The following is a 24,007-nucleotide window of genomic DNA, read 5'->3' as shown; positions in this document are numbered from 1 at the left end:
CTTCCAACAAGCAAAATCAATTGGGGAGGCGAGATTCACATAACGAGCCTATGATTAACTTAATGATTGCAGTGATTCCTTTAACCACCATGGTAAAAATGGTGATTAAAATCAGGTCTGGTCACAGGACATTTGCTTTACAATTGTACCGACTTATGACAGAAATCCCAGTTTCAATTGTGGTCATAAATCAAGGACTGCCTGTATTTTTATTTGGTTCGTGATATCAGCGACTGCAGCAACCTAGCCAACTGGTATTCAAAGGCAAGCAAGATTTTCCACAGAACATTGGACAGAGTCAAACTATCTGCAGGTTCTGTATGGCCCACCATGTTTAAGACCACAGAGCACTTATCCATTACATAAATACCTCCCTACAAATAAAACCTGCAACAAAGAAAAATAGATATTTGTTTGTTATAGCTTATCTCAGGGTTGTTGTTTTTTACCATATTCTACAGTAGTCCTTGACTTACAATAGTTCATTTAGTGACTGTTTGAAGTTACAACATCACTGAAAAAGTGACTTATGACCGTTTTTCACACTTGTGACCATTGTAGCATCCCCATGGTCACGTGATTTACATTCAGATGCTTGACAACTGACTCACATTTATGATGGTTGCAGTGTCCTGGGATCATGTGATCGCCTTTTGTGACCTTCTGACAGGCAAAGTCAATGGGAAAACCAGATTCACTTAACAACCGTGTTACTAATTTAACAGCTGCAGTGATTCACATAACAAATGTGTCAAGAAAAGTCGTAAAATGGGCACAACTCACTCAACAAATTTCTCACTTAACAACATAAATTTTGGACTCACTGCAGTTGTAAATTGAGGACTATTTACTGAAGCAAATTGTATATGAAGGAATGTAGAATTGATTTTGAAAATAGAGAAGGATTAAGTGTGCTGTTAAGAGGCGTTATCAGAAAAAAATTAGGCAGCCATGAGAATGAGAGAAGTGTGAGGAAAAAATCAAATTAACTCCTCATGATGTTGGGTCAGAAAGAAATCTGAGACAAATTTTCAGGATTCTGTTATTCTACTTTACTTCAAGGCCTGGCCTATCTCAGAGGACCAATATCCCAGGGCTCTAAATCTTTAGCTATGTCGGAAAAATCAGAATAAGAAAATAAGGAATGGGGATAACAGTCTGCACCAAGAAACTCAGATTTGGAGGATGGAGGTACTTTCAAAAAGAAGTGTAAAGTGTGGCTTATTTTACTATGTGTGTTTGTGAATATGTGTATGTGTATAATGGATTAATATGTGTACCAAAATAAAAAGTGATCAAATGTATGCAAAGGACATATATCAGAATTTGTGTTCTGTTCCCCTCCGCAGTCTGGGAGACACGAGCGCTGACTTAGCCGGCAACTATCAGCTCTGGTAGCAAACTAGCGAGCGTCTGCCAAGTGTCTCTGTTATCTCTTGATGCCGATGAGTCAGCCAGGAAACCAGGAACAAACAGGACTTCAGCTCTAATTCTCTCCCTCTAAGCAGTTGATTTGCTCGCCCTTGCTGCTTTTATATCCTGTGGGGTGTGGCTCCATGACTCAGCACTTCCTAGGCCTGCCCCACCCCTGCTTCTGTTGTTTATTTATTTATTTATTTAATCACATTTATATACCGCCCTATCTCCCTAGGGACTCAGGGCGGTTCACAGGCAAGTAAAAATACATATAAATACAGATTAAAATAACAATTAAAAAACTTATTCTACATAGCCAGATTATTAAAAAGCAATATAAATAATAAATAATAAAACCCATTAAAATCCCATATAAATTTAAAATCTAATCCAGTCCTGCGCAGATGAATAAATGTGTTTTGAGCTCGCGACGGAAGGTTCGGAGGTCCGGAAGTTGACGAAGTCCTGGGGGGAGTTCGTTCCAGAGGGTGGGAGCCCCCACAGAGAAGGCCCTTCCCCTGGGTGTCGCCAGACGGCACTGCCTAGCTGATGGCACCCTGAGGAGTCCCTCTCTGTGAGAGCGCCTCTCCTGCCTATGAAACCTAGGATCCAGCCGGGCCTGATTGCCATCAGCTGGGTCTGGAGGTGTGGCCTGGGGGGGGAAAAAGTCAGGGGACGGAGGCCTCGTTATCTCTTCCACCTGGCCTGCCTCTGGCTCCTGGAACTGAGCCAGGGAAGCCGGTGCTCCAGAGGTAAGTCCTGATGGCCTTTCCCCCTCACTTTCTGAATCACTTTCTGTCAGGGGGCCCGGCTCGGGTGGGGGGTGCAGACACAACAATTTGCATACTCAAGAAGACTCAGATATTTGGATATCAGGCAAAAACAATTCATCCTGTCTGTTATGCATGTGAAGCTTCAATGCCCCAAAAATACTGTTGAAAAAGCCAACTACAGTAGTAGCAAAAATATGCTCCACTTAACAACCTGAAAACCAGTCCCTTTCTTTTGCAGAGGGTTAAATGTGTGGATACATTTTTTATGTCCTGCACAGCAACTGAAGAAAAATAACTATGCAGGATCCATTCTGAGTCGGTAACCGGGACCAGAGGTTTTGTCTTCCGAGCTTTCGGACTCATGCTGGAGCCCATCCTCAGGGACACACTCTGCTAGAAAGAAGTTTCCTGAAGATGGGCTCCAGCATGGGTCTGAAAGCTCAGAAGACAAAACCTCTGATCATAGTGACTGACCCAGATTGGATCCTGCAACATTATCCTGGGAAACGTATATTCACCTTCGTTCGTAAAAAATAAGTATCCTCATGTTTTTTGTGCAGCAGATAACAAAGGCCTGGAAACGCTTTGCTAAGCTGTTCCCCCATTTTTGAAGGCGGATGGAGAGGGGAGAAAAATAAGAGCTGAAAGAAATGTTTCTTTTTTTTAAAAAAAACTTTATTAAACTTTTTTACATTAAAAACATTAAAAAAGGGGGAAAAAAGGCTTATTATCATTTAACAGCTTATTTGTGGTGTTTTTCATCTAATAATAATCCATGCAATAATGACAAACATTAAATTATACATATTTGTGTTCTTATTTTATCTATTGATTATGTTTAGTAACTAAATATTCCTATCTCCTTTCCATCCATCCATACCACCGTTCCCATATACCATAAAATACTGATGTCTCCTTATCCTTCAGACTCAAAGTTAGTTTGTCCATTTCTGTGCAATTCATAATCTTTTGTACAATAAGTCTCTCTGTGGGCACACATGGCTGTTTCCAACATTGAGCGAAGGCCATCCTAGCAGCAGTTAATATATGTAGTATTAAATATTTTATACTCTTCACGTATTTTTTTTTAAAGATCCCCAATAAAAAAAGTTCGGGTTCTAGATCCAATTGTTCATTCGTGATTTCTTGTAGCCACTTTTTAATTTTTAACCAATATTTACGTGCTTCGGGGCAAGACCACCACATATGGTAATATGTTCCCTCTTTATTTTTACATTTCCAGCATATGGGAGACATTTTGGGATACATTTTCGCTAATCTCGAAGGGGGCAGGTGCCACCTATAGAACATTTTATATGCATTTTCTTTGTATGCTGCTGATTTGGTTAGTTTATAATTTCTGTTCCATATTTTCTCCCAATCTGATAAATTTATATTATGTCCAATATTTTGACCCCATGCGATCATACATCCTTTCACTACTTCTTCTTCCAATTCTACTTCTAGCAAATATTTATAAATTTGGGTAATATTTTTTTTGTCTGGCCCTAGTAAAATTTTATCTAATTGCTGTGGTTTAAGATATATTCCATATTCTTTTATATCTTGTTTGTATCGATTTTGTAACTGAAGATAGGCCCACCAGTCAACCCGTAGTCCTTGTTCTTGGAGGTCCTGTAGTGTTTTTAATTTTCCATGAATATCTAATAGATCTTTATATTTTAGCATTTTATTCAAATCTAAATTATTTGGGTGAATCATTGCTTCCATTGTGGATAGCCAGATTGGGATTTTTATATAGTGTTTCTTTTTAACTTTAATCCAATTGTTTATTAGGGAATCTCTAATCAAATGTCTGTGGAAATACTTTTGTTTCGTATGGCCTGTTTCCCACAGAAAGGCATGCCACCTCTCTGTAGGTCGTGGCCTTCTATAGTTAGTATTCTTTTATTCTTTAAATTGATCCAGTCTTTTAACCAAACTAGTGTTGCTGCACTATAATATAATTCCCAATTTGGTAATCCGAATCCTCCTCTGCTCTTCATATCTTGTAAATATTTCATTTTATTCTAGGTTTTTTCCCCTGCCAAATAAATTTTCCAATTGTTTTATTAAGGTCATTAAAAAAGGTCTTTTCTAATTTGACTGGAACAGTCTGAAACAAATATAGGAATTTTGGTAGTATAGACATCTTTACGGCTGCTATTCTTCCTAATAGTGACAGCTGCATCTTCTTCCACAATTCTAAATCTTTTTTTGTTTCTTGTAATAATTTGTTGTAATTATTCTCCTTTATTGCTTTGCAATGTGCTGACAACCATATCCCTAAGTATTTGATTTTTCTTGTTGTTTGAAGTCCAAGTGATCTTTCCAGTTCTATTGTTTGTGGTTCTGTTAAATTTTTTGGTAGAAGTTTTGTTTTCTGTCTATTAATTTTCAGCCCTGCTACAGTTCCATATCTTTCTAATTCCTTAATTAGTGCTTGTCGTCTCTAGTGGTTCTTCAATGATAAAAGCCAAATCATCTGCAAATGCTTGCAGTTTATATTCTTCACTTCTGATTTTCAATCCTTTTATTTCTGGATTTTGTCTAATTCGTTCTAGTAATACTTCTAATGAAAGTATGAAGAGCAGAGGGGATAGGGGGCAGCCTTGTCGAACTCCTTTTTCTATATTTAAAGTTTGGGTATTTTCTCCATTGATTATAATTTTTGCTTTTTGTATCGAATATATTGCTGTTATAATATTCTCAAATTTGGTGCCAAAATTCATATCATATACTTGTTGAATCATAAATTGCCAATTGAGATTGTCAAATGCTTTTTGGGCGTCCAAGAAAACAAGGGCTACCTGTTTCTCTGGGTGAGCTTCATAGTATTCCAAACTATCCATAATTATTCTTAAATTGTTTCTAATTTGTCTGTCTGGAAGGAATCCATTTTGGTCTGAGTGTATATAATCATTCAAAATTTTCTTTAATCTATTGGCGATAATAGTAGCAAATATTTTATAATCTACATTTAACAGAGAGATTGGTCTATAATTTTGTATCAGCCTAGGATCCGTATCCTCCTTGGGATTAGCCAAATTAGTGTTTCCCTCCATGTATCCGGCATTTTAGCTGATGTTAATACCTCATTAAATAAATCAACCATTATTGGTCCTATTTGTTCTTCTATTGTCTTATAGAATTCTGCTGGAAAACCATCAGGGCCTGGTGTTTTACTACTTTTCTGGGATCTAATTGCTTGATTTAATTCCATCATAGTTATATCCTTAGTCAGCATTTCTTTCAGTTCATCTTTTATTTCTCGAGTTCTTTTTTCCCTTAGATAGTTCCTAATCTGCTCCTCATCTATTTTTTCTTTCTTATAGAGATCTTCAAAATATTTATGTGCAATCTCTTTTTTCTTTTCTATTTTATATTGGTTTTCTCCGTTTTCATCTTGTAATTGGTAGATGGTTCTTTTCTCTCTCTCTTTTTTGAGTTTATAAGAGAGCCATCTTCCTGGTTTATTTGCTTGTTCAAAGTGTATTTGTTTGGTTGCTTTCAGATTTCTGACCAGTTCTTCTTGCTCAACTAAATTGAGTTTGTGTTTATAGAGAATCAGTTGTTCTTGTAGTTGAGAATTTAATGGGTTATTCTGTAGGTTAGTCTCTAATTTTTTAATTGTTTGAAGTATATTATTTTGTTGGGCATATTTTTCTTTGTTCTTTTTTGCAGTAAAGGATATTATAACTCCCCGAATCACAGCTTTCATAGTATCCCATAGGTTTTGGGTCGATGTATATTGATTATTATTTTCTTTAAAATAAAAATTTAGTTCTTCCTTAATTTTCTTGGTAAATTCCTCATCTTTCAATAATTGAGTATTTAGTGTCCATCTTCTCCTTGGCTTTCCCCCCCCCCTTCCAGCTAATTTTAAGTGGGTTGTGGTCTGCCCATGAATTCAATAAGATTTCTACTTCTGCCACTTCTTCTACTAGATCTCCACTCATCCATGCCATATCAATGCGTGACCAAGATTTATGGGGGTTTGAATAAAAGGTAAATTGTCTTTTTTCTGAGTTTAGTATTCTCCATATATCTATTAAATTTAATTCTTTAGTCATTTCTACAAATATTTTTGGTAGCTCTCTTTTTTCCCCCACTTTCTTATTCCCCCCGTTGTAGTCTTTTTGATAATTTGATATCGCATTGAAATCGCCTATGATACAAATGTTTTCCTTTTCTAATTCAATAATTTTGTCATATAGGGCTTTATAAAATTCACTTTGATTGTCATTGGGGGCATAAATTACCACTAATAGGATTTTTTTAAAATTTATCTGTATTTCTATTGCCAAAATTCTTCCTTTAGGGTCTTCAAATATTAAATTTGCCTCTATCTCTTCCTTAATGTACACCGCTATTCCTTTCTTTTTCTCCTGATCTGCAGAAGCTGTAAACAGCCTCCCTAATTTGGGGCAATTTAAATATTTTTCATCAGTTTTTAGAATATGTGTTTCCTGTAAGCATATAATATCTACATTTTGTTTTATTAAATTTGCAAAAATCCTTTTCCTTTTTGTCATTGAATTTAGTCCATTTATGTTGATGGATAAGAGTTTCACCTCCTTTTCCATAGCCCTAGTTATCTTTCGCTTTTTGTCTTCTGATTGCTCTTATATCCCTTTCTGTTTGTTGTTGATTAGTATCTATTTCTTCTTGTTCTTTGTGTTTATTTTTTAGTTGGTCTTGCCTTCTTTGGGGATTTAGCTCTAAATCTTCTTTGCTATTTTGGTCTTCTGACCCCACCAGTTGTTTAAAAAAATCCTGAGCTTTTTCAAGCGTATCTATTTTAATTGTCCTTTCCTCCCAAGTAACCAACATCCCTTCTGGAATCAGCCATCGAAATAAAATGTTTCGTTTATTCAACTCAGTCGCCAGAAATTTATAATCCTTTCTCTGCTCCCTTACTCTTCTTGGGATTTGCTTAAGAATCTGAATTTCTTTACCTTTATGTGTTATTATTTCTTCTCTGGATATTTTATATATAATATCTCGCACTTTCCTTCTTGTAAATCGAATGTGGACCTCTTTTGGGAGTTTGTTTCTTCTCGCATAACTCGTGCTGACCCTATAAACGTCGTCCATCTCCTTTAACATTTCCTCCTTGTCTCTATCTAATACTTCAGCTAAGATTTCTGCCATCACTAGTTCCAAATCTTCATCTTTTTCTTGCACTACATTTTGAAATCTTAAATATGATGTTTCTAAGGCTGCATTGATTCAGGATACTGCTTCGCAGTGCAAGACTGAGAGCAATTTTGACACAACAGATTCAGCATCGCTGCTTTAGGTAAAAGGCATTACAGGCATTGGCAGTAACTCAAACAATGTCTCAGGTTGCTTCTTCGTGTATATCCGAAACCCATCCTTATGTATGCCGAGCACTGAGAAAATCTATATTTGGGATCAGATGGTGGCAGGGAGAATACACCACCCTCTTCTATTGCAGGGGTCTCCAACCTTGGCAACTTTAAGACTTGTGGACTTCAACTCTGGCAAAGCTGGCTGAGAAATTCTGGGAGTTGAAGTCCACAAATCTTAAAGTTGCCAAGGTTGGAGACCCCTGTTCTATTGCATGTTCAGGTAACAGACTGGGTGTTCCAAAATTACTAAGTGAAAAGCAAAGATAAACATACAGCACAAGCTAGTGCAATTATGGAGCAAACCAAACAGTCCAATGTCTATATCCACCTATGCAAATGAAATGAAATGAAATGAAATAAAATAAAATGACCCTCTCCCCCCACGACCATATTGATTTCACACACACAACAGATATCTAAGCTCAATTGGAAGCTGTGCGTTGTCTTCTCAAGGATAAGCTGTTATTGAAACAACTGATAACCAGCTAAACAACGCAAAAAAGTATATCCCACATTGCAGCTGCATGACAAACAGTACTGAGAGTTAATGCTAAGGTAAGTATGCTTCTTTTATCAATTCACAACGTAACGGCATAAGTGATATGAAGTCTGAAAGTCATGATTTTGGAATTGTCTTTTGTCTATAACTGGCAACATCCAGAAGAGGTGCACTTGATTGTAGGTTGATCACAACCTACATCTGTGTGTGAATTGCTTTGTGAGTCATTATCCCCACTGATACATACATATGTGTGTGCATGTGTGTGTGTGTGTGTGTGTGTGTGTGTGTTTGTACCTCTGAAGTAATTTTACAATTTCTGTTAAGAAATTTCTGGAATCAGAAGTTCAGGATAACCACATTTTCCTGGAGAAATAAATCTAACACACTTGCAATATTGCAAATAAATAAGTACAATAATCTCTTCTCCCACCAGCACAGATTTCAACCCTTAACTCAGTTGTGATCTGTGTATTTGCTTCCCAATCACAAGCTCTTTGAAACAACTGAAAAAAGGATGGTCACTTCGACTCCTCCCTTTTAGCTTTGACAGTAACATCAAAGAAACAGCAATTTTCTCCACATTTGCTCATTTTTTTCTAGACCTCTTTCCTTCAGTGTTGTTATAAATAGACAGAGAGAACTGAAGCAAGAAAAAAACCCTCCACTTACATAAGAATAAAGTAATACCTAATGCAATTCTTATAAAAGAAGCTGATTCTCTCGTAAATGTAGGAACTTATCCGCTGTGGTGCTTAAAAATTTGTGAAACCTTTTGAATGTTCAGTTTATGCATAAATGTTTGAATGTTCTAAAATGTGATCTGTCAAACTAGATAAAAGAGAACCTAATTCAACAAGTAAGTAAAAACTACGTCCATGTATTTATTGAGGGAAATGATCCAAAGCTGTATATTGATATGTGGCAAAAGTTGTATACTCACCTTTAGTAGCAATAACTGCAACAAAACATTTTCAATAACAGTTGATCAATCTTGCACATCAGGATTTTTAGCCCATTCCATCTTAGAGAACAGCTTCAAGAGAGAGTTGCTGATGGGATTCATCACATGAACTGGCTGCTTTCAGGTCCTGCCACCATATTTCTATAGGGTTAAGGTCTGCGCTTTGACTTGGCCATTTGGAAACATTAACTTTCTAGTGTATTCTTCGGTTGTATGACTTACGTGTTTTGGGTCATGGGCTTGCTCCATGATCCACTTTCTCTTGAACTTCTCTCACAGAGAAATACTCCGATGTTTTTCTGTATAATTTGCTGGTACCGCTCAGAATTCAATGATGGGAAAACCATTTTGGTCTAGAGGTAATAAAGCAGGCCTGAAACAGGATTCTGTCACCACCATAGATGGGATAAGATTCTTGTGCTGGAATGCAGTTTTTGCCTTTTGCCAAACATAATATTTTTAGCTGAAGCTGAAAAATTCTATTTTGGTCTCATCCATCCACAGAAAATTCTTCCAATAGCCTTCTGTGGTTTTGCAAATTGTAAGTGGGCAGCTATGTTCTTCTTGCAAAGTAGCAGCTTTCTTTTTGCAACTCTACCATGCTTGGCATTGTTGTTCAGTATTTTCCTGATAGTGATCTCATGAATACCGATGTTTGCTAATGCAAAAGAGGCCTTCAGTTCCTTAGATATTACCCTGAGGTTGAGATCTCAAGAGTTTATTACCTGCCTTGCTTTTGGAGTGATCTTTGTTGGTCAAACAGTCTTGGTGAAGATTACAATGATGTTGAATTGGCATTTATGCACAATCTGTCTCACAGTGGATTCTTTGGAACTAGTTTTGTAACTTTTTCTAGCCTGATCTAAGTTTTTTGGGAGGTCCTCAAAAATCTCCTTCATTTGAATTATGACACAGTGGCATTCTGAAGGTCAGACTTTGGATAGTGAATACCCAGAATTCTATTCTTTAAATAAGGCAGCACCTCCCACACTCCCACCTGATTATCACCTCATTGACTAAACACCTGATTCTAATTTCACTTCAAGTGAACTGATACTCCTAGAGCAGCACTCATGGCCTGCAGGACAGATGTGTCACACGCTGGCCACGCCCATACCCAGTTTAGCAAAGGGCGAAAAAGTCATGATACGTCACATGACGACATGAGTTCGATACCCCTATCCTAGAGGTTCACATACTTTTGACACACACTAATATATAGCTTTGGATCATTTTACTCAATAATTGAAGAAGTATACATTTTAACACATTTAATTGGCTTCTCCTTATCAAGTTTTAGATGTTTCAGGTTATATTTATGCATACATATTGAAATTTCAAAAAAGTTCAAAAACTTTTAAGCTGAGATGCCATGGTCAATTTACCGAGCTTCACCCTTTACAATAACAGAGCTTCTGCCATAAGGATATTGCAAGTCTCTCAATTGTTCTTTGGTGGTGAAATATTCTAATCAGCTTAAAGTTTAAGAATAATTATATTGTTTCCATTAGGTATAGTTGATTGATAAAGGAAAGGGATGGCAGAACCTGGGGGCAGAGTTAAAAGGGGATCAACCTAGAATCCCTATGTAGCCACAAGGGTACTAAGTCCAACTCTCCTTGAATTCCATTGATCCTTATCTAACTCTAAGCAAGCATCAACCATTAGTTGAGAAGATTCCTGTGCATAGGCTTTTAGCAATAAAACAATTCAATTGAACCTTCACACCTGGTTCTGGTCTTTTGCATATGAAAATTGCAAAAACGACCTCACTTAGGAGAAATACCTCCAAAATATGAATCATATCATTTGGGGGGGGTGTAAAACTCGAGAGGTGTGTGAGGAAAAGAGGAAGGTTATAAATAAAATTGCACATAATATTCCTCCTGCAGTTCAAAGTTTACAGATTTCCCATCAAACACCTGCTTGACTTCAAATTTTTTATTATTACAAATGTATATTATGTTTATTTTTAAAAATTCACACAGAAGCAATTCAAAATAATTACAACAAAAATTAAAATACTGCAGATGTAATGAATGAAAACATAGTTTTTAACAATCTATCGAAAGCAATGTAAGCACATTTTAAAAAGCATAAATATTTAATGAGGGCAAAGTTTGTTAGATTCTCTTAGTTGCAAATGCCCAGTACAACAGTTCTAAATTTTAAGCCAATTATTAAACAGACCCAAAGAAGGTAAATTGACTAAATTCCCCATATACATATCTCTACTCACTTTTCATCTGCGCTATTTAAGCAGGCCAAGTTTGGAAATTATATTGGACAGTTTCTAAGTAACTAGCTTACTGTTCTTCTTACTTATCAATAAGAAAGTCAATTGAGATCAATATTGTTGATAGTGGGTAAAAAAATCTCCAATGATTAAAGTTAGGAGCAGGGAGGGTCTTGCGTACATTAAACCAGTAGTCTCCAACCTTGTGGACTTCAACTCCCAGAGTCCCTCAGCCAGCAAAACTCTGGGAGTTGAAGTCCACAAGTCTTAAAGGGATCAAGGTTGGAGACCCTGCATTAAACAGTGAGCCGGGAGATGCTTTTTAAGAAGTTAATACATAGACTCATACAAACAGTTATACCCCTCTACATCTGTCCTCTGATGAAATTGTTCCCACCAACAGCACTAATTTTCTCTCCCTGCAAAGTGATTGGGTCACTCTCTAAAGACTGGGGGGACACAAAGAAACGAGAAAAAAGGGTTGCATCAATAATACTTTACTGATGTAAAATATAATGATGTAATCATTTCCATTTAAGTGTAAATATGCCATGGAATATTGAAAATACAATTCTGCACTGGGAAAATTGAAATATCTACTGCAATTGTCTGTCTGTCCATCCATCCATCTTCAACAGGCAAAAACTACATTGGTAATCATGGATTATTACTGAACTGAAGAAACATTAAAGAGGACACACAAGGAAATAATAAACACAAATGCAAGAAATGAAGATGAATATGTGAAGTAATGTATAAAAGAGAATTGAAGGTAGGCGATCTTCCACAAATAATAATACATGAGCAAATAAAACAAATGAAAAGACAAACTACTTACAGATATAAAAATTATTAAACTGCTGTTCAAAAAAAGATGCTTTCAGTCCACATTATGTAATACTTTTTAGTGTCTACTGAAGACAGATTTTTTTTGAAAAAAAAAAATTAAATAGAATTAATTTACTACTAAATATGTAGGAGATAACAGTGCATTAAAAGACTCCCCCCCCATAAAGCAATACATATTACTCTGCTGGCAAAACAAAGATTACACATGATCTTATATACAGTATGTTTATTTTTGTCTTAAAACAGTTATCTTTACTTAATGTTGCTTAAGTACCATCAATGAAGATTATGAAGGGGAACTAAGCTTATTACGTTTATATAAAATATCAAATACTTCAAGCTTCCACTTCCCTAACAACAAGATGTCCTCCCAACCTCCCCACCCGACTCCCACCCAACCAGATACAGTGTCACAGATACAGTGCAGGACTTGCAGGTTTCACATGATTCTTCCTTCATTACGCAGTCTGTGTTACCGTTCACGTCATCCATGCTTTGCTAATCAAATTTCCTTGGCCCTTTTCTTTGAAAACCAAAGAAGAGAAGCACTGCAGGATGTAGTAGCAAAACTGGTCAATTGCTTGACGTCCACTTTCAAGAGCCAATGAGATAGCAACATGAAAACGCTAGGTTTAAAGCAAAGCTGCACAGTTATGAACATTTCTGTGTCCTGTTTCCATAACATACAACACATGATTTATTATACAATGTATTTTGATTTGTTAAATTCCCCTGAAACAAAGCTATATCACTTTAGCCCTGCAATACATGAGACACTCATCATATTATACACAAATAGTTCACCCCTATAGGCCAAGTATGCCGCAAAGCCAAGATACAAATAGAGAATGAGTGCAGTAAACATTTCAAAAGTGTAAACCTATACTTTCATCTATTCCCCTGTCAATGCTTATTTGGAAGGCCATGAAGTATTGAGCACAGCTACATATGTATGCACAGACGCTGCAGGGAAATGGAGCACAGCAAGCCATTATTTTCCAGCAAAGATGCAAATATATCAATACAGAGTATAATCATGGCCATATTCAAGGGGATCGGAAGCTCATGGAAATAAAGCACATTCAACACAGGTTATCACACTGCATGCACAGAGGAAGCTATATTTTGACAGAGCTCACAATAGTTGCAATTGCAACAAGAAGAAGGCTGGAGTAGCAAAAAGAAAAGGGGTTGCTCATAAGCTGGTCAAAATGAAATTTAATAACCTTCTCAGCTGCTGACCAGATATTAGCTTGAATGCAGTAAGACAGATAAAATTGGAGACATATGAAAGAAAAGGAATGTTTTCACTGAAGATTTGTATGGAAGACGCAAACTCCATCCAACAAAACTAATTTAGACACATAATGCGCAAAATATTACAAAAAATAAATTTTGGGGGAGGGAGAAAGATCCAGTTATTTTTCTTCTCACATAAATTACTTATTATTTCATGAATCAAACACCTCTATTACACTTAGAATCAAATTTTCACTTCCAAGCAACTGGATCCACTGATTTTTTAAATTATTATTTGTTTATTTATATCCCGCCTTTATTATTTTTACAAATGACTCAAGGCAGCAAATATACCCAACAGAAATTTATATTGCAGTCTTAGCATAAAGTTTTAACTTTTGTTAAGGGGCTCTTATATATAAGAAGAAAAAAGCCATGAGGCATAAGCTTATGCTGTTGTATAGTGTAAATGCCCATAAAATGCCTACATAACCTGGTTTCTTCCTCCATCTCTCTTTTTTAATAATTATTTTTAAAATACTGAGTGCTGCTTATTGTATATACTCTAAAGTATATATCCTTTTACATTTAGTGCAATAAAGTTAGGGCCTTGCTTAAAAAGCTTCCGCACCATGGTGAGCCAAATTCCACACAAGGAAATTGAATTCTACAATTTGTACAAACAACACAAATTTGCACTGATATCTAATTATTCCACTTTTAGTAGTCGTAGGGAAGTAATAGTGATTACCCCTGGAAAGCCCTATTCAGTTGCATTCCTTCACATTCTAAAATGTTAGCTAAGAAGTGCTTAGCTTAAGTTATCTTCATACGTAGAAAGAGAGAAAATCTAGTTTAAAAAATAAAAAAAGTCAGAATATGGTGAATTCAACGATGAATTCTAAATTTCTGAATAAAGCGCACTACCTTATTTATTTAGTTCTTTTAAAAATAGATGGGGGAGGAGTTGCTTCATAGTCTATGTTGCTTCTGTTCACAGATACTATAACTAGTAATTAGACAACAAGTCTCCAACATATAGGATCTGTTCATAAGCTTTGTTATTTTTCATGTGAAGTGCTTGTCCAGGATCACAATATTTCTTCAGGACACTCTGTGTCAAATCTTAGGGCAGAGACAGGCAACTAGTGCCCTCCTTCAGGTGTCCTGAACCTTCATTCTTAATCAGCTTTAGCTAGCACAGCCAATGGCAAGGATTATAGTCCAAAACACTGGAAGGATAGCATGGAGTCTATTCCTGTTTTAGGATTAAAAAATATTTCAGTATAGCATATCTCATCTATCACATCTAATCTGGATCAATCACTACAGTGACACAATAACATCAGATGCGTATTGTACATGAGAAGGCCAAGCAACTTCAGTACATTGTTCAACTACTCCTTTTTCAGTATTTGATCTGCTTCAACTGGATAATGAAGGAATAACAGCAATATCAATAATGGCTTCTCAAGGTTCATGATTGCAAGTCTTCTGCAACTAGGCAGATACTAATGCAAGAACAAAATTATTAGTCTTTTAAGGTGCCACAGCACGTTTTGTTTGTTTTTGCTGCAAGTTTCAAAATCAAAATTCAATCAAAATCTAGGTAAGAAACAAATGAAAGATGCACATATATATTAGAGTACACTTTGTCCCGCTACCCGGCCTCCCCAAAGGAGTGGCAAAGCCTCCTTTGCCCTTTTATCCCATTGATGCTGAACCCCAACTGTAGAGATTCAACACAGAGCAAAGACACCACTGCAGGTAACAGATAACCACTAAAGAAGACACTATAGACAAATTTGTTCTACTGGAGCCACAAAAGTTGATGTCTTCTGCTTTGCTTCCATACCTTAATATAAAGCAAAGCTTCAGTCAATTCACTTGGAAGAAAATGACCAATCATCTATGGGATGCTCATCTGAATGATAAAAGAAACATTCATAATCTTCTGTTTGGTGTTCAATCCAAACACATAACATGTAATAGCTGCTGCAGAGACTTGGGTTGTATATTTTTCTTTTCTTCTTTTTTTTTTTAAATATCTCATCTGAAAACTAGACTACTAAAAAGATAATAAAATACTCTGGAATAGTAAAATCTGCTGTTCTTGACATCCATGAGCAAAAGAGTAATATCCTGTGAAAATAACATAGTGCTTTTAAAAGGTGCATTATACCTGTATAGCTAAACTGGTCTGCCTAGTAAAAAAATTAACTATATACAAGCTTGAAAAGCCCAGGAGTTCAAGATTCCAAAAATTTAAAATCCTGGTAAAAGGATTTGGAAAAGGTTAGATTTATGGCAATTACTACAACACGAGAAAGGTGCACCAGGAATCCTTCAATAATTCCATAGGCTAAAGAAGTTTAAGTGCTTGGTTCAGATCAGATCGAGTAACCACAATGGAACACATGCGAAAGCAAGCTGAAGGGAAACTTCACAAGAATCTCCTTTATGGCAAAAAAGGATAAAAACTGTCTCTTGTCTTAAAATAATTAGTAAATAAAACGTTTGCAATTCTAAAATCTGCATCACAATTTGCATTTTTTGGTTCTTCTCATGGTTATGAACTTCATATTGCTGGAGTCCACTCATTGTTAGTTCATTCCTTTCTAACACCCTTTATGAAGTCTCTTTAGTACCGGTGAGATTGGTGGGACGGATGGTACTGAGAACTCTGCTGAGATGATGTTGAATAGCCCATTGTATTCTGGGACTGAGAAGATCCCTGAATGTTGCTTTGGTAACTCAGGCGTGAACTGGAGTGCTACAAAAAAAGCAAAAAAATAAATGTTTTTATGAAGCAGAACTGTTATCATAAAAGAGGGGGTGGAGGATGGCCATAAAGAATTATTGCAGCAAGCTCCCTCTCATATCCTTTGGATGGGTTTAAGCAAGGAAATGAGACTGGCATGTCCATCTTTCACTGTCTTCCTAACTTCTGCTTTGTCTATGGAATATTTAGCTATTGGTAATGGAGAAAACTTAGGTTGAATAACTAAAAGCCAGATGCTAATATTATGCTAATATTAATCTAATATATATTTAATAATTGAAGCTGAGTTCATAAAACTGGATTTGACAGTGAGGACAAACAAGGCACTAGTGAACGTCTCCTTGAAATCTATGTATAACTAGAGCGTCAAATGCACATCTTCACGCATAGACTTACATGAAGAGAGTCTAATATTTTAACCATGCTTACTGTTTCCATGCAAACCAGCTAACCAATCATTCTGGATTAAGGTGGGACTACATTCTGAGCCGTACTTTTTACAGCTAGCTCTCTGAAGCAAAATCATTTTATAAGGCAGAGATGCATATCCATGTGCTGCCTACATTCCCACAAAGTCGAGGAATAGCCCCTAGATTACCATCCAAAATTTGTTCAAAGTTTTGTGACATCCTATATGTTGTGTGTTTGTAGCATCAATAAATAAGCAAGCATGTTGGTTATGGGAAAGTTTTCCATTCCATAAAATGCCAATTGGAAAGCTTGTTTGGTAGTAACATGCTTAAATATAGAAAACAAATTGATTATGTAACAATTTACATTAATCAAATAAAATAAAGATGGTTTGTCATTGAGAGACACTTCTCTTAAAAGCCGCCCAAAGAGGAAAGTACCTAGATAAATATAATGAAAATAGCCATGTCTAATTTGCATTTAGAAAATTTAGAAAAGGGGAATGAAGAATGGGATTCATATAATTCAATGCATAATATAAAGAAACAGCTTGATGCCAGAACCTGATAGGCCTGAATATATGTATTGATACTTCAGTATTAACTTTCTAAAAACCATTTAATGAAATTACATGCACATATACACACATGTTATTATTTGTGACAGCTAATATATTTTAATTTTGTGAAAATGAATGTATCATATGACTGTTGTTGCAGTTACCATGGCCAGATGAAGTTATAAATGCTAGAGATAATACACAGAGCCCAGTGGAATAGGCACTAAAGAGTCACAAGAGAATATTATGCCATGTAATTACAGAGATGATTACCATTAACATGTAATGACCAGACTCCTGCACTCAAGATTATGAATTACTCTCCACAAGCAATATATTTCAATTTATTTAATAATAACAATTACAACATATTTCCAGTCATTATGCTCCATGCTAGTTAAGAATTATGGAAAATGGTCCAACATCTTTATCAATCAAATGGTTGGGCAAGAAAGGATATAGAATTACTGTCTCTTTGACACCTGTAAACTACCTGTGAATATTTACAGCACTTTACAATAAAGTTTACTTGTGAAACTTCATAGTATTATCAGCAAAAGAAATGCAAAAAACTTCACCTCACTGAACTGGATCTATTTCTTATAATAAAACGAAGGTTATTGTTTTAATTAACCATAACACCTGTATCTCAAACTTTGAAAACTGCCTTGAGCAAGATTTACCCTGAAAAGTGGCAATAAATTATTTCTTATGCAGGAATATGTGCTTTCATCCATACACACATTCATAAATTGAGCAGGGCCCATAAAAACATTCTAGTTCTATGACAACCCATCCAGGGTTGTGGCGTTTCCTAACTCATTTCCCCTCAATCCTTGAAAAGCAACCAAAGATAATATAAGAAGACAGGAAAAAAGGAACATACTTGATAGTCTGAAGGCATGACAGGCCCGCCTGAATTCGTGCCTGAAGGCCCAAGGCGTGGTTTCTTGTTTGGAGGCACCTGGTTGAGGCCGGAGTCCTGGCTGTGCTGGAGACCTGCCCCAGTCCCGCCACCTCCTGTCCCGCCACCCCCCGCAGTTCCATTGGTCTGGGTGCTGTTTTGCTGTTGAGGTGCTGCTTGTGGCTGTGGTTGCTGCGGCTGCTGAGGTGCTGCTTGCTGCTGCTGTTGCTGCTGAGGTCCTGTTTGTTGCTGATGTTGGTTCTGCTGCTGTTGATTCTATAACAAATCCAAGGGAAAGAGAGAGAGCTGGGATTACCATGAGGTTTAGTCTTAGGATAGTTCTTATTTCACAGAGCATTTCTAGAAATGTACACAAGCAGTACACTGGCTCAGTAAGGGTGATATAATGTTTAGAGAGCCTAACGAAGATAGGAACATGTGTACTAGGATGAGAAAGGCTAAACTTCACTGAGCCATAAATCTTTTATATAACTGGCTGACCTTCTCTTGCTCATCTGATATCATGTCACTAATTGAGTCAAGAAGGACTGTGTAGATTCCTTAGGAAAATGCATGGTATAACGATAAGCAAGCTTATCGTTTAAATTCTATATTGGATCCCCTCTTGTGGTAGGTTGTTTCAGCCATTGTTTCAACGTCTTTTAAACATATTACAGTGGCCATATTTTTTAAAAAAATGAGTTAATGTATATGTAACACATATATGCCTCTTAAATGAATATAGCTCTTTCATTGCCTCACCAATTTCTTCTGACTATTCTATGCAGATGATAATAGGCTTTGCTTGTCCCTTCCATTTTTGAAACAATGGTATGGTTGAACGTATTCATTTTTAGAGCAAAGACCGCAAATAATGGCTTTTTAAAGATGTATGTTGCCTTGCTTTCTACTTTCATATCTTCTTCCATCAATTATTTAAAAAGAGAGCCAGTTTGGTCCAGTGGTGAAGGCACGAGGCTAGAAAGCTGGACATGGTGAGTTCAAATCCTGCCTTAGCCATGAAATCTACCTGGCTGATCTTGAGCTAGTCATTCTCTCTCAGCCCAACTCATCTCATAGGATTGTTGTTGTGTGGAAACAGGAAGAGAAAGATGTGTTGGATATGTTTGCCACCTTGAGTTATTTATAAATATATATAGTCTATAAATCTTGAAATGAAAAGAGGTTTTTCTTCTTAAAAACCTAACACAAAAGTAACAGAAAAAAATAGGAATATAAAATTTCCATAAAATCTGCAAAGACCCTTATCTCAAATCTTGGAATGAGATGGTTACAGCTTAAGTGCTTGCCTCTTATACTCCATCTATGACTTTGGTTGATTTATAGTAATTTAAATCCATATTACTCATGATCTATGGTTCAATATCAGAATTCCTGGAGCCAGTCGTGGTATAGAGAAAAGAAAGAAATGAATCTTTCAGTTAATTATAAAAATAGCAGGATATAGAGAGTGACGCTGATTGGGACATAGGTTTTCCAAGTCAGGTCAAAGACAGAAAAAGTACTCCAGTGAACACAATAATAAAGAGGACAAAGGAGCAGCAGAAAGTTTGGAGTAGTCTGAGGACAAGAAAAGAAGGCAACAAGAACAAACCTTAAGCAAATCTTAAGAGTCAAACTAGATGATTATTCTTTTAACATTTGGTCCCAATGTTTGTAGACTTTTGAGTATAAACTTTCAGCAAAGTAAGTGCAATTAAATGTTGAGGTACAATAATGGCCAAACAACCCTTTTAAACAAAAGGCTTTGAAGTCAGTATGTCTTTTTCCATGTGTCTCAATGCAATAAAGAATTTTCACTGTGAGATGAAAAAAGGAGAACACAAACCAAATAAAATTCCTCCCATTAATTATACAACTCTGTTATCACTGCCAAGAATTACAATTAAAGCCATATTTATAGTTTTACTATAATAGATGAACCAATATTCAGGAACAATACTGTCCTATGGGAAAAGCCAGCTAGAACTATAATCTGCATTTGTGCATTAGTCAAAGGAATATGATTGTGATGTTGTGTTGTGTTGCCTCAGGCCAAAATAGCTGATGGAATGTAATTGGTTGAAATTTAACCAGCTGGAGCCATTTGTTAACATCTGCAACAACTAAACTTATTTACAATCTATTTTAGAATTCAGCAGAATTAATGTCACAGAAAATGGCAATTCTGGAAAACAAAGTGGAGAAAAAAACCAGAGGTAAAGATATTGATATCTATATCTATCTCTGTGTCTATCTCCTAGACTTAAAGCAATTAATAATTGCTTTATTGTTGAGGAGAAAATTTTATGGCTACAAAAATTTTATGTTCACTAGGAGTCAAGCTCCACTTAAGGAAAATACTTTTTCTTAAGCCTTGGAATCAAAACAGAAGTCATCTTCTTGGTTGTACTAGTCACAGGGATATCAAAGTGGCGGCCCGCGGGCCAGATGCGTCACACGCAGCCATGCCCACCCAGCTCCATGAAGGGAAAAAACATTGCGAAATGTCACGACAGCAACGTGACACCACGAGTTTGATACCCATGTACTAGTGATACTGTTCTCGGCTGCTTTGTATTTTAATTCTTATAATTGTTTTTATTCTATTTTAATTTTGTTTGCTACCCAGGGTCACTTGTAGAGATGGGAAACCATATGAACTGAATAAATAAACGCATACAAACATATGTCTGAAATATTATTTAATGGGAACAAAAGGAAATGTAGCTCATTTACTAGAATATTTCATGTCCTGCAACTTTTATTCTCATTCTTAACAGACTTTTGGCTTGCTTCCACAATTTTGATCTTTTGAGAGTATGAAGCTCTTCTTGAAGTTTCTAATTTATTTTCTCTGTTGCCATAGGAACATGGGGCATTATTGTACATCAACAAGGACTTTCCAATTAAATTACCTATACTGAATAGCAGTAGTTTTTCAGGGTCAAAGGTACTTGGTACCTGAGCCTTTTTAATGAGAGATATCAAGGATCGCACCTGGACCCTTCAGAATGCATGATCTTTTGTCACTGAGCAATACCCTTCCTATATCCTCTTCCTACTCACACAGCATCACTACAAAAAAACCCATCACAATATTTATTGCCAATTGATGACTTTTTAAAGACATTATTAGGATATATGGGTTTAAAACCTTTTCCCTTTTTTATTCCAGCTATATGTTACTTTCATTTTCTAAACTTACTAAAGATTATTTGGTTTTAAACAATCTAATTTCTTGTCATTATCACATATCAATATGCAGTCCTTTTTGAGTATGTCCCATGACATTGCATTACAATCATATTGACCAGAAATCCTGGTCAGAGTAACCATTGATGTTCTATAAGCTTTTCCCCTCAGAAACTTCATTATTTTTTACTGATGGTAACATGGTCTATGAACTATACCTTATCACCCTTTTCCTCGGGTTCATCTTCATTAAGAAATTCTCGTTTGGGGTATGGAATCTGGCAACCAGCAAAAACACTGGAACAGAAGAATACAGTGGAATTGTACCAGTATATGTTAGCTTACAATCTTACATTCATTTAAAAACTTATTAGAGATCAAATAAAATTTTGGACATCTCTAGCAGAAATGTGATGAAATAAAGAATATTTGCTTTCATTTTAATATGGTCAATGTGTTGTTACACACTGGATATATTCACACAAACTATGGCTAGAAATCACTAATGTCTTTCTTCCTGAACTAGTCATGGTAATTTCAGGTTGATGTTTGATTATTTTAGTCTCCTTATCTTAGGCTATTACATTGTATACGTTAAAAGTAGCTCAGAGTTTCATAGCAACTGTGACAACTATGGATCTCTTCCAATTAGAATTTGATTCCACACTTACAACATGTTACACACAGAATTTGATAGGTGGAACTGAAGGTGAGGAATCCTATTATCATGGACAAATCACTCCCGTCAGTATTAAACTGATGTCTGCCATAAATCTGCAGTGATGGAAGATCTTTTTGAATTTTCCTAGTGCTTGATAGATCCATTACAAAAACGTTGACTGTGACCATATCATTAATGCTATAGCTGTTATGTGTAACATAGTCCATGTACTTGTCACTATTCCTCTTAAATACTTTTCCCATCTCACAAAGCTGAATCAGGCCCCCAATTTAACAATAAATGTATAGTTGTAGAGTAATGATATGCATGGGGTGTCTCCTGGAATGCAAGTGGAGGAATTTTTAAAACATATTAGAGCTAGAACAGAGTAAAGACCATTTCAATTTTTATGTCAGATTTATAACATCAGCCTGGATGGGAAGCAGTTAATTTCAAGAAATAATGCTCAGAGCAATTTAGTAAGATTTATTACTAATAAAAACCAAACAATTCTAGCATTACTGTAGTTATAAATATATACGAACAAATTAAAATGGGACGGTTCTGCTTCTTTTCCATGTGCTCCTTCTTTTGTGACCCAGAAGAAGGATCGGACTGAACCTGTTGATTATTTTGAAAATAGCTAATAGATCTAATAAGTTTAGCTAATAGCTAATAAAGCTAGCTAATAGGTTTAGAGTCCAAACCTACATTCTATTCTACCGCACAGAAGATAATGAAAAATGTTTAATTTTCTGCCTCCGCTTTTGATTAGAATGTGATATTGAAATTGGTTGCCTTGATGTATGGTCTAGATCAGAAATTGGATCAGGTTATGGTAATTCCTGCAAGTTCCTCTGGACCTCTTGATACCTTTTAATACATTTAACCATGTGAATGGTCTGGTAGAACCGAGAACTGAGCCTCAGGGGCATTTGTACAATAGTTTCTGTCATTTCTGTTGTGCTGTGTCCAGTAAGTGATGCTGGGGAACTGTTCAAACTCTAGGCTATTGCTGCCCAAAAGATTCCATATTGTTCTCCATTCTGTTCAGCATCTATGGGTAGTCCTTGAATTATGACCATAGTGGACTCCAGAATTTCAACTGTAACTCATTTTGGTCATAAGCTGAGGCATCACATGATTGAACTTAATTTTACAACCATTTTTACAAGGGTCATAAAGTAAGGCACCATGGTGCTTAAGCAAATCATGTGGTCATAAATAGCCATGTGGTTGTTAAGCAAATCCAGCATATCCAGCAGGTGTTTTTTGTTAGAAAACAGCAAAAGAATTCACAAATCACAGCTATGTGATGGCAAGACATTGCAACCGGTTGTAAATGGGATCCAGTTGCCAAGCACTTCAAATGTGATTACTTGACCATGGGAGTGTGGGGCTGCAGCAATTATAACTTGGAGCACAGGTTGTAAATAACTTTTTTGAAATATGTTGTAACTTTGACAGTCATTAAGTGACTGATTGTAACTTGTGGACTACCTGTATTTTTCTAATATTTTGAGCAACACACGATAGCAAAAAAAAAGAAAAGAAAAAAAGAATTTAACTGAATTGTTTTTGTTGCACCAATTAATGTGCATCAGAAATATAGGCAGTAAATAAAGAGCAATTCATTATGAAAAAGCCTGTTTTTTTCCTATTTCCTTCAAAAACCATCAGCCAAAAGCACTAATAATTAGGTACTGATATCAAGATGGTAGCGCATACCATTTTGTTTCTAATCCTCTCAAAATAATATTGAATGTCTATAATAATTTTTGAGAATATCGCTCAATATCAGTCTTTATTTCAAATCAGTTGAAAAGCACTAGGTATATGTAGCATAAGGGACACGGTGGCTCAGGGGCTAAGACAGCTGAGCTTGTAGATCGAAAGGTCAGCAGTTCGGCGGTTCGAATCCCTAGTGCTGCCATGTAATGGGGTGAGCTCCCGTTACTAGTTCTGTGCACCTTTGGCATTGAGTCATGCCGGCCACATGACCACGGAGACGTCTTCGGACAGCGCTGGCTCTTCGGCTTTGAAACGGAGATGAGCACCGCCCCCTAGAGTCGGCAACGACTAGCACATATGTGCGAGGGGAACCTTTACCTTTACCTTATATGTAGCATAAAAAGAATTATTGG

At 36.2% G+C, this 24,007-nt stretch overlaps 1 protein-coding gene across 4 annotated transcripts in view; it reads right to left on the bottom strand.

Annotated features, from left to right (window-relative positions):
- Positions 1 to 11,993: 11,993 nt before the first annotated feature.
- Positions 11,994 to 24,007, bottom strand: part of CDK19 (cyclin dependent kinase 19) — a 98,184-nt gene continuing 86,170 nt past the window's right edge. For all 4 annotated transcript variants that reach the window (XM_058174010.1, XM_058173986.1, XM_058174002.1 and 1 more), the window contains 3 exons: positions 21,421 to 21,499; positions 17,990 to 18,283; positions 11,994 to 16,124 (listed from right to left, as the gene is read on the bottom strand). In XM_058174010.1, the coding sequence (XP_058029993.1) occupies positions 15,993 to 16,124; positions 17,990 to 18,283; positions 21,421 to 21,499 (505 nt within the window). In that variant the 3' untranslated portion in view covers positions 11,994 to 15,992. The remainder of the gene's footprint in view (positions 16,125 to 17,989; positions 18,284 to 21,420; positions 21,500 to 24,007) is intronic.

This window comes from Ahaetulla prasina, chromosome 1 (genome assembly GCF_028640845.1).
Source record: "Ahaetulla prasina isolate Xishuangbanna chromosome 1, ASM2864084v1, whole genome shotgun sequence".
Taxonomy (NCBI): domain Eukaryota; kingdom Metazoa; phylum Chordata; class Lepidosauria; order Squamata; family Colubridae; genus Ahaetulla; species Ahaetulla prasina.
Note: the sequence above shows the minus strand (reverse complement) of the source record. Positions and strands in the feature narration are given on the sequence as shown.